Below are 12,418 nucleotides of genomic sequence, written 5' to 3'. Positions count from 1 at the left end.
TTAGAAATAAGACATAATTATAATTATTATTATTGAGAAAATCCATAGGAGCCGTGATGAGGGTTCGACTACTGCTGCGGGTGTTCTCAACGTATAGTCTCAGCCTCAGGAAACCCTCGAGTGTTCAGCAGAACTCCAGGTTACAATCATTATACCATGGCGTGGTCTAGTTGTTTGGGGGCGTGTGCCTGGGAACATACATTCGAATCCTCATCACGGCTCCAACGAATTTTCTCAATGCTGCAGTCACGTTAGAGTGATTACTCTCAGTGTATTATTATTATTATTATATTATTGTTAATGACATTTTGTATATCATTTATATTGTTTTAATTATAATTATAATTAATATTCATATTGCTCTGATCACTGGTTTTATAATTATTTGTATGAAAGATAAAGTCCTCACATTTACCATATCACTCTTCTCCAAACAGTAACTCACATTACCAACAAAATGTGTCGTAACTCATAAACAAACAGTAGTGCATTTACTTACTTGTAGGTGCTTTGCCTGATGTATATGTTTCTTGACTCCTCGTACTCACTACTCATTGTGAGTCCTGACCGTGAGTACCTCGCGTGAATACAAAGAACCTCTTTGTGGGTATCTCTAAATCACTTCAAAGGTTTCCTCTCTTGGAAGAAACCTCCTCTTTATCTCCAGTGAGGCGAGATTTTGTGTATAATCTTCGTTATGAGAACGTAATTCTGCGTTGCTGTCTCATTAAGAGCCAGGCTGGAGTGAGCCTCGGGACTAATCTTGTGAGTTACTCACAGGTCGGTTTGGTCAACCATCGGAGTATCTGAATGACACAAGTTATTACTATAAATTTGTTGAACGAATCATATCGCGCACCACACAGTGCCTTACTATACCACACTACACATTACTACACCACACAGTGCCTGACTATACCACACTACACATTACTACACCACACAGTGCCTGACTATACCACACTACACTACAACACATTACACAACATCACACCACATTACAACATATCACGCAGTTCAGCATCACACCACACTTCTCCACACTACACAACACAACGCTAAGCCACATAGTAACACAACACCACATTATAACCACACCATAACACCACACTACACTATAACACCACACAATACCACCACACCATAACACCATAACACATCAAAAAGCCTCCTTTAGAGATCATAGCAAGAAAAAAAGAAATATAAAGAAAAACCCCATCTTGCGAGGGACAGTTTTACAGTATCTTGTGTTGTCGTTCATGCAGAAGGAAATAAGAAAAGATGATAAAGGAGGACCTGGAGGAAACGAGATTTTAAAAGAATTGAGGAATGAAATAATAACATAAAATGCAAATATGTATAAATAAAGTAGAAGGGTACCCATCTCTCTCTCTCTCTCCCCCAAGTGTATATATTCTCTTCAAGCCTCGGACAGAAAGATATGTACTTATATATATACTCTTATATATACACTCGCAATCACAATGGTGTGATATATCACTCAAGATCATTTTGAGACATAGGAGTAACTTGAACCAGCCTTCTGGTGATTCCCGTCCTGCCTTAAGGCTGAGGCACCCGCCTTAACAGACTCGGTCATGATGGTACAAAAACCGACCAATCCGGAACTCTACTGAATTTACAGGGATGTTCTAGAGGCCCCAAACTGGAGCCCAACCAGGGTTTTACAGTTCACCCGACCAACCTCGTTCACCCGACCACCCTCGTTCACCCGACCACCCTCGTTCACCCGACCAACCTCGTTCACCCGACCACCCTCGTTCACCCGACCACCCTCGTTCACCCGACCAACCTCGTTCACCCGACCACCCTCGTTCACTCGACCACACTACGGTAATGGACAAATCCACAAGGGCCGTGACGAGGGTTTGAACCTAGGTCCGAGAGGATCCCAGATGCTTCCTTAATCGACTGAGCTACGACATGGTAAAAGAATTGCAACCGGAAGTTCGAGTAAGGTCAGCAGCAATTATTTTTACCATGTCGTAGCTCAGTCGATTAAGGAAGCATCTGGGATCCTCTCGGACGTAGATTCGAACCCTCGTCACGGCCCTTGTGGATTTGTTCATTTGATGCATCACACTATTGTGATTTCTGTGTGTAGTGTAGTGTAGTGTAGTGTAGCGTAGTGTAGTGTAGTGTACGGTAATGGTGTTTAGTCCCCTTCTATTTAAGTGACCTCCCTAATTACGTGATCTAAAGCCGCGTTCTGGTGATTCCCAGACACCTTCCTTAACGTGACCATTACCACACTACAGTAATGGTCTAGTCTCCATTAAGGAAGGTGCCTGGTCACTAAATCCACCAGAACGCGGCTTTCGATCAAGTAATTGGGAGGTCCACTTAAATTCCAACCTCGTTAAATGGCAGTTAAATAGCTTCGTCCTCACTCAGATTCATTCAGCATATGAGTTTCTACGTGATGATTAACTGCTATAGGAGCCCCCTAGAAGGCTTGCGGTGAAGTGAAGCTCCTAGAAGTGAACAGGGTAACAGTGATAGAGATAGTGTATAGTGAAGGTGGTTTTAGTAATGAAGATCGTGTGTAGTGTAGACGGTTACAGTGATGATGGTCGTTAGTGAAAATGGTTAGTGTTGAAGGTCGTGTGTAATGAAATGTGTCTTCGAGCACCCGAGCAACGCCGGGTACCCAAGCAGGTTGATCATATAAGCAAACAACTACTTTGATTAAAAGTTACTCTCTAATCCTCCACAGCACAGTATGCACACACACACACACAGCACAGTATGCACACACACACACACACAGCACAGTATGCACACACACACACACACAGCACAGTATGCACACACACACAGCACAGTATGCACACACAGACATACACACAGCACAGTATGCACGCACACACACGCACACACACACACACACACACACACACACACACACACACACACACACACACACACACACACACACACACACACACACACACACCTAACAGGAAGGAGCCAGAGGGTAATGGTAAGGGGCGAAAAGTCGGACTGGCGAACAGTAACAAGTGGAGTACCTCAAGGATCGGTGCTGGGACCAATCCTCTTTCTAATTTACGTAAATGATATGTTTACAGGAGTGGAATCATACATGTCAATGTTTGCAGATGACGCAAAATTAATGAGAAGAGTTGTGACAGACGAGGATTGTAGGATCCTCCAAGAGGACTTAAACAAGCTGCAGAGATGGTCAGGGAGATGGCTACTGGAGTTTAACACCAGTAAATGTAAAGTTATGGAAATGGGATCAGGTGACAGGAGACCAAAGGGACAGTACACAATGAAGGGGAACAGCCTACCTGTAACGATTCGAGAAAGAGACCTGGGAGTGGATGTGACACCTAATCTAACTCCTGAGGCACATATAAATAGGATAACGACAGCAGCGTACTCTACACTGGCGAAAATTAGAACTTCATTCAGAAACCTAAATGAGGAAGCTTTTAGGGCACTTTACACTGCCTACGTGAGACCCGTCTTAGAGTATGCCGCGCCATCATGGAGCCCCCACCTGAAGAAACACATAAAGAAACTGGAGAAGGTTCAGAGGTTTGCGACGAGGCTTGTCCCAGAGTTACGAGGGATGGGATATGAAGAGCGGCTGAAGGAACTGAACCTAACGACACTAGAGAAAAGAAGGGAGAGAGGAGATATGATAGGGACATATAAAATACTCAGGGGAATTGATAAAGTGGAAATAGATGAAATGTTCACACGTAATAATAACAGAACGAGGGGACATGGGTGGAAACTGGAAACTCAGATGAGTCACAGAGATGTTAGGAAGTTTTCTTTTAGCGTGAGAGTAGTAGAAAAATGGAATGCACTTGGGGAACAGGTTGTGGAAGCAAATACTATTCATACTTTTAAAACTAGGTATGATAGGGAAATGGGACAGGAGTCATTGCTGTAAACAACCGATAGCTAGAAAGGCGGGATCCAAGAGTCAATGCTCGATCCTGCAAGCACATATAGGTGAGTACATATATGTGAGTACACACACACACACAGACCTGGACTTGAATGTTTATATTTTTCACTTGAGAAAACACAGCGTGGCGACTGCATTTGCTGCTGTCGTTAACGACAATCGTGTTTACACAACTGGAGGAAACATCGGAAATAGATTCCGAATCCCTCGTGGATTAATGGAAGCGGATATCAGGCGGGATTATTGACGTCAGCCGGAGCACGACCCATTTATGTTACCTCGCATTAAAGCAGACAGATCCATGCTACTAAATATTTATTGCTTTATTGATATTATTTACTAACTCTTAACAGTGGTTATTAGCTGGTATTTTATAACCATTAAGCTTTAGTATTATATAGAGATATATTATTAAATATGACCGAAAAAGTAAGATTAATAATTCTAACACGAATTTTCTCGGTATTTCTTATGTTTCTTTTCAATGTTGATGGTAATTGAAAAATCAATTCTCCAAAATTCACTTTTATTTCTAGTCTTTCGTATTTCTAGTCTAGACTAGAAATAAAAATGAATTTTGGGGAATTGATTTTTCAATTACCATCAACAGTGAAAAGAAACATTAGAAATATCGAGAAAATTCGTGTTAGAATTATTAATCTTACTTTTTCGGTCATATTTAATAATATATGTCTACAGGAAATACTGCTACCAAAATATACTAATATTATAAAGAGAATAAATACTAGTGACTGACAATGATTAACAACTAGTATGTGTCATATATGAGTGGACACGGCCTAGGCTACCCCCTGGTGAGCCTTGTTCCTAGCCTACCCTCCATAACTGAGGGCATATTCCTATTCGGGGATTGGCTAACAGTGTAGACAAATGTGATAAATAATGTAGAAAATAAATATGAGATATTGAGTCAACAGGAAATATTGTGAGGAGGAAGAATCGAGAGACGATGCCGTTTCCTCCTGGAAAGTGGAAATTTCCCGGGAAACCAGTAGGCTGGTGAATTGATAATGACAGAGAGAAGACAGTCTGGACCAATCACCGTCTAGGAGACGGTGATGTCGCGACGACCAGACGCCCGCGGGCGGGAAAATCGTCACTTCACCTCCTAGATTCGAGAGCGGCCGGACGCCTGTATCTGTAATTTTTTCTCAGAGCTTTCAGGGAAGTTAAGAAAAATGTAGAGCAAAGGGAGCCGGTCGGCCGAGCGGACAGCACGCTGGACTTGTGATCCTGTAGTCCTGGGTTCGAACCCAGGCGCCGGCGAGAAACAATGGGCAGAGTTTCTTTCACCCTATGCCCCTGTTACCTAGCAGTAAAATAGATACCTGGGTGTTAGTCAGCTGTCACGGGCTGCTTCCTGGGGGTGGAGGCCTGGTCGAGGACCGGGCCGCGGGGACACTAAAGCCCCGAAATCATCTCAAGATAATCTCAAGGAAGGGGAATTTCACTCTTACTCGACAGCAGTAGTTACAAAACTTTATATGAAGCACAATGGTGCTCAGATCTTGAGTAAATACACCGTTATCTTAGATGGCCAACCCGCAACACTTGGCCTGAGTCACCAGGACACGAGGATCACTATAGTAGTCACCAGGACACGATGATCACTATAGTACAGTCACCAGGACACGAGGATCACTATAGTACAGTCACCAGGACACGAGGATCACTATACTACAGTCACCAGGACACGAGGGATCACTATAGCACAGTCACCAGGACACGAGGATCACTATAGCACAGTCACCAGGACACGAGGGATCACTATAGCACAGTCACCAGGACACGAGGGATCACTATAGTACAGTCACCAGGACACGAGGATCACTATAGCACAGTCACCAGGACACGAGGACCACTATAGCACAGTCACCAGGACACGAGGGATCAATATACTACAGTCACCAGGACACCAGGGATCACTATAGCACAGTCACCAGGACACGAGGGATCACTATAGTACAGTCACCAGGACACGAGGACCACTATAGCACAGTCACCAGGACACGAGGATCACTATAGCACAGTCACCAGGACACGAGGGATCACTATAGCACAGTCACCAGGACACGAGGGATCACTATAGCACAGTCACCAGGACACGAGGGATCACTATAGTACAGTCACTAGGACACGAGGACCACTATATCACAGTCACCAGGACACGAAGGATCATTATACTACAGTCACCAGGACACGAGGGATCACTATAGCACAGTCACCAGGACACGAGGGATCACTATAGTAGTCACCAGGACACGATGATCACTATAGTACAGTCACCAGGACACGAGGGATCACTATAGTAGTCACCAGGACACGAGGGATCGCTATAGAAGTCACCAGGACACGAGGGATCACTATAGTAGTCACCAGGACACGAGGATCACTATAGTACAGTCACCAGGACACGAGGATCACTATAGTAGTCACCAGCACACGATGATCACTATAGTACAGTCACCAGGACACGAGGATCACTATAGTACAGTCACCAGGACACGAGGGATCCCTATAGTAGTCACCAGGACACGAGGGATCACTATAGTAGTCACCAGGACACGAGGATCACTATAGTACAGTCACCAGGACACGAGGATCACTATAGTAGTCACCAAGACACGAGGGATCACTATAGTAGTCACCAGGACACGAGGATCACTATAGTAGTCACCAGGACACGAGGGATCACTATAGTAGTCACCAGGACACGAGGATCACTATAGTAGTCACCAGGACACGAGGGATCACTATAGTAGTCACCAGGACACGAGGATCACTATAGTAGTCACCAGGACACGAGGGATCACTATAGTAGTCACCAGGACACGAGGATCACTATAGTAGTCACTAGGACACGAGGGATCACTATAGTAGTCACCAGGACACGAGGATCACTATAGTACAGTCACCAGGACACGAGGATCACTATAGTACAGTCACCAGAACACGAGGATCACTATACTACAGTCACCAGGACACGAGGGATCACTATAGCACAGTCACCAGGACACGAGGATCACTATAGCACAGTCACCAGGACACGAGGATCACTATAGTAGTCACTAGGACACGAGGGATCACTATAGTATTCACCAGGACACGAGGATCACTATAGTACAGTCACCAGGACACGAGGATCACTATAGTAGTCACCAGGACACGAGGATCACTATAGTACAGTCACCAGGACACGAGGATCACTATAGTACAGTCACCAGGACACGAGGGATCCCTATAGTAGTCACCAGGACACGAGGGATCACTATAGTAGTCACCAGGACACGAGGATCACTATAGTACAGTCACCAGGACACGAGGATCACTATACTACAGTCACCAGGACACGAGGGATCACTATAGCACAGTCACCAGGACACGAGGATCACTATAGCACAGTCACCAGGACACGAGGATCACTATAGTAGTCACTAGGACACGAGGGATCACTATAGTAGTCACCAGGACACGAGGATCACTATAGTACAGTCACCAGGACACGAGGATCACTATAGTAGTCACCAGGACACGAGGATCACTATAGTACAGTCACCAGAACACGAGGATCACTATACTACAGTCACCAGGACACGAGGATCACTATACTACAGTCACCAGGACACGAGGATCACTATACTACAGTCACCAGGACACGAGGATCACTATACTACAGTCACCAGGACACGAGGATCACTATACTACAGTCACCAGGACACGAGGATCACTATACTACAGTCACCAGGACACGGTCGCTACTGGAGGGAAGCGGTGCCAGAGTGCCAAGGGGAGTGCCAGGTGCCGCCCCGTGACTGTGATTGTGAGTGTGGGATTTATCACAGTATTGTGTGGTCTCAGAGAAGGGGGGGGAGCTGGCGTTGAGAGGGGGGAGGGGGAGTTGAGAGGGAAGGAGGACATGATGGGGAAGAGGGGGCGTGGGGATGGGGATGGGACAATGAGGGCGTGGGGACGTAGAAGGGGGATAGGTTAGGGGGTCGTCGGGAGGCAGGGGGACGTTGAGACATGGGAACATTGAGGGGGACTTCGAGTGGGAAGTCAACGTTGAGGGGGTGAAGGATGTCATCATATTCCCAGCTCTTAGTCAGTCATCATATTCCCAGCTCTTAGTCAGTCATCATATTCCCAGCTCTTAGTCAGTCATCATATTCCCAGCTTATAGTCTGTCATCATATTCCCTGCTCTTAGTCAGTCATCATATTCCCAGCTCTTAGTCTGTCATCATATCCCAGCTCTTAGTCATCATATCCCAGCTCTTAGTCAGTCATCATATCCCAGCTCTTAGTCTGTCATCATATTCCCTATAGCATGTTTAAAGCAGACCAATATTCTCCTCAATTAGGAAAGGCGCGCATGCGCACAACCAGCTATTACATATCAGTGTTTTCGAGCCAATTGGTCAGTTATTAACGAGGCGTGGAGATGAGAGGTGTCCTAGGTCCCTGCTCGCTCATCTTAACTCTGCCTCAGTCGTCTTACTCACATACGACCTTACATATTTACAGTTGACCAGACCACACACTAGAAGGTGAAGGAACGACGACGTTTCGGTCCGTCCTGGACCATTCTCAAGTCGATTGTCTCAAGTCACAATCGACTTGAGAATGGTCCAGGACGGACCGAAACGTCGTCGTCCCTTCACCTTCTAGTGTGTGGTCTGGTCAACATACTTTAGCCATGTTATTGTGACTCATCGCCTGCTTACATATTTACTAATTCTAATGTGTCTGCGTATGTTACATACAGTGATGTCCAAACCTCACATCAGAAAGTGAATAAACGACGACGTTTCGGTCCGTCCTGGACCATTATCACTTGATAATGGATCGAAACGTCGTTGGAGGTGAAACCCTAAGAACACAGTCAGAGTGGATGGGGGACAATGTGTGAAAGCCTGACTGGGATTTAGTGGAAGCCTCGGGACCCCGAAAGGATTCGTTTGGATAGTTTCTGATAGCATTGCTTTTACCATGTTGTGGGTTAAGTGGTCTAAGGCGTGTAAGTCCACTACGGGCTCACCATAGCCCGTGCTACTTGGAACTTTTGTTCCGAGTGACTGAGTCTACAACAATAACTATGGCGTGTGTTTGGGAGTACCTCGTGGCTCCGTCTGATTTTCTCACTGATACATCATTAATGGGATTTCTTTCTGCTAATGTTTTCTAGATAACTTTTTTTACTTAAATTTGCGTAAGATTTCATTACTTTTTTTGTTGCAAAATTGTGTATAATGTTATTCTAAAACATGTCTTACCCACTTCTGTCTATTACTGGGCATCCATCAGTCTCAGGAGACTATGGCGTTGCGCTCTGGTTGTTGGTCTGGAGTGGCCGCAACAGGGCGCAAAGCCAGGGTAGGTTGATACGGAGGAGAAGCTGTTACCCAAGCAGCAGGTCCCCCCTCTCCACGGCGCCGAAACTCTCCAATGGAAAGGCAAACGCTAATACGATTGGTTCCAGCGCCGTCGCAGGAACTGTGAGCTCCGGAATTGACCTCGAAGTTTTTGACAGAAGGCACAAGGACCTCCAACCCCGGAGACCGCCGTGGTCGGGGCCGGAGAAGAACCAGCCCATCAAGGACAAGAACGACCCCAGCCTCCTGAAGCAGAGCCTGGGGGCCCGCACGAGCCCCAGGAGGTGGACGGCCCGGTCCCGCACCTACGGGTTCCAGACAGAGATCGTCACAGCCCTCTCTCACTCGAGGCCAGCTTCCTTCAAGACCAAGCAGAAGGAAGAGTGATAATTATTACATACACCAATTATTATTATAATAATAATATAAATAATTAATTTATCATATCCCAACTTATTATAGACAAGTTCATAGCTGTCTATTAACAACTATTTAATTTAGCAGTTCATAGACAAGACGACGGAAATTAAATGATGAAAACGTCGTTAAGATGCATTTGGCCTTTATTGACGAGGACAGGTTGTTTCACGCGACTCACAGCTGATAACGTAAGTACTTAGTTCCTCTGTTCGAATCGCATCTCTCTAAATGCTTCGTTCACGCACCGCAAATACAAACAATTACTAACAGAACCGATCAATCTAACCAAACCTAATCTAGGCCTAATTATACAATACATTTAAGTATATAATAGTATTAATTATTTTTATAAAATATTGTTTAACGCAGTACGTTAAACAATGAATTCGTCTAATGAGGATGATCACAGTTTGGGCGAGCTTACCCTGAGGACATTGTTTGTTGTTGTTTAAGATTCGCTACTTGGAACAAAAAGTTCCAAGTAGCACGGGCTATGGTGAGCCCGTGCCCTGAGGACAGGTTGCGAAGTCCTTATGTGTATTTAAACCTCATTATAAAATTAATTTGTGCAAATACATCTTGTAATTGATTTCCATTGCAATCTTTTTATCTATGAGGGAAAATAATAACAATATACGAATAATGGACCGCTGTAGACAGGCTGAGATGATTCTTTTAATCGACCCACCAAACCCCCTGTTTATGGTTATCTTGAGGTTATCTCGAGATGATTTCGGGCTTTAGTGTCACCGCGGCCCGGTCCTCGACCAGGCCTCCACCCCCAGGAAGCAGCCCGTGACAGCTGACTAACACCCAGGTACCTATTTTACTGCTAGGTAACAGGGGCATAGGGTGAAAGAAACTCTGCCCATTGTTTCTCACCGGCGCCTGGGATCGAACCCAGGACCACAGGATCACAAGTCCAGCGTGCTGTCCGCTCGGCCGACCGGCTCCCTTGCTTCGGAGCAGTGTTTCGTTCACGTCTTCTGTTCGAATCGCACTTCTCTAAATGTTACATTCATATACTGCAAATACAAATAATTGCCAACACAACCTAATCACCGAACCTAAACAAAGTTGGGCCAAACTATTCTAAACAATCTAGCACGTAATAATATTAACTTATTTTTGAGAAAATGCAAATTTGAAATGCAATATGTTAAAATTTATGAATGTGTCTTTGGATTTGACCGCCTTTTGGACGAGCCTAGCCTGAGGACAGGATAATGTGAAGTGTTTTCATATATAAAGAGTGAGACTGGCGGTGGATTAATGGGTATTTGGCCTTTGTTGATGAGGACGGGTCATTCATGTTGATGAGGACGATGTTGTCATTCATGTTGATGAGGACGATGTTGTCATTCAGAAATGTGTTGATTCTTGACTAAGAACTAAAAGATGGAGATCTAAGTTCAGTGTTGACCAGACTACACACTAGAAAGTGAAGGGACGACGACGTTTCGGTCCGTCCTGGACCATTCTCAAGTCCAGGACGGACCGAATGGACTTCGGTCCATTCGCTCCGGTCTTGAGAATGGTTCAGGACAGACCGAAACGTCGTCGTCCCTTCACTTTCTAATGTGTGGTCTGGTCAACATATTTCAGCCACGTTATTGTGACTCATCACCTGCATCTAAGTTGTATTCTAATGTGAACTTAGATGCAGGTGATGAGTCACAATAACGTGGCTGAAATATGTTGACCAGACCACACATTAGAATGCAGACACATTATATTTCAACGTTTAATTCAATACATTTATTGTTTTATTCATGTAAAACACTGTTTAGTCCATGCAAATCAATGTTTAATTGTTTTGCAATGTTTGTAAAGCACTTTTAATTCCAAGGGAATCATGGTTTAATCCACGTGAATTACTGTATAATTAATGCAAAACATTGTATAATCCACGCAAAGTACAGTTTGACCCGTGAAAAGTACAGTACTGTAATAACGTAATAATAAGTAAAAACTGTATCACGGGCGTGTGGGGTGACGCGGCGGGAATGTGGGCGTGGAGAGAGACAACTATGTGATGAAAGCGTTGAATAGTGACTGGTACATGTGAACCTGGCGGTGCTGTGTGGGTCCCTGAGACTGACGAGTTCGTTGGTATATTTGGGACCCCCAGGTGAGGCTGGGGCTCACCCCCCCCCCCCCAGGTGAGGCTGGGGCTCACCTCTCCCCCCCAGGTGAGGCTGGGGCTCACCCCCCCCCAGGTGAGGCTGGGGCTCACCCCCCCCCAGGAGAGGCTGGGGCTCACCCCCCCCCCCAGGTGAGGCTGGGGCTCACCTCTTCCCCCCAGGTGAGGCTGGGGCTCACCCCCCCCAGGTGAGGCTGGGGCTCACCCCCCCCCCCCCCCCCAGGTGAGGCTGGGGCTCACCCCCCCCCCAGGTGAGGCTGGGGCTCACCCCCACCCCCCAGGTGAGGCTGGGGCTCACCCCCACCCCCCAGGTGAGGCTGGGGCTCACCCCTCCCCAGGTGAGGCTGGGGCTCACCCCCCCCCCCAGGTGAGGCTGGGGCTCACCCCCACCCCCCAGGTGAGGCTGGGGCTCACCCCCACCCCCCCAGGTGAGGCTGGGGCTCACCCCCCAGGTGAGGCTGGGGCTCACCCCCCAGGTGAGGCTGGGGCTCACCCCCCA

The 12,418-nt window shown here is 46.1% G+C and overlaps 1 protein-coding gene across 2 annotated transcripts in view; it reads right to left on the bottom strand.

Moving 5' to 3' along the window:
* Window positions 1–7,836, bottom strand: part of LOC123760472 (uncharacterized) — a 53,360-nt gene extending 45,524 nt beyond the window's left edge. The window contains exons 1-2 of one of the 2 annotated variants that reach the window (XM_045746171.2): window positions 7,728–7,836; window positions 500–806 (exon numbers count right to left, since the gene is read on the bottom strand). In XM_045746171.2, coding sequence (XP_045602127.2) covers window positions 500–555 — 56 coding nt within the window. In that variant the 5' untranslated portion in view covers window positions 556–806; window positions 7,728–7,836. Of the gene's footprint in view, window positions 1–499; window positions 807–5,550; window positions 5,571–7,727 lie in introns of those variants that run through there. The other variant, XM_069328862.1, reaches the window with a different exon arrangement.
* Window positions 7,837–12,418: the final 4,582 nt, after the last annotated feature.

Source organism: Procambarus clarkii, chromosome 22, assembly GCF_040958095.1.
Source record: "Procambarus clarkii isolate CNS0578487 chromosome 22, FALCON_Pclarkii_2.0, whole genome shotgun sequence".
In the NCBI taxonomy this organism is placed as follows: Eukaryota; Metazoa; Arthropoda; class Malacostraca; order Decapoda; family Cambaridae; genus Procambarus; species Procambarus clarkii.
This window is presented reverse-complemented; position numbering and strand designations above follow the sequence as displayed.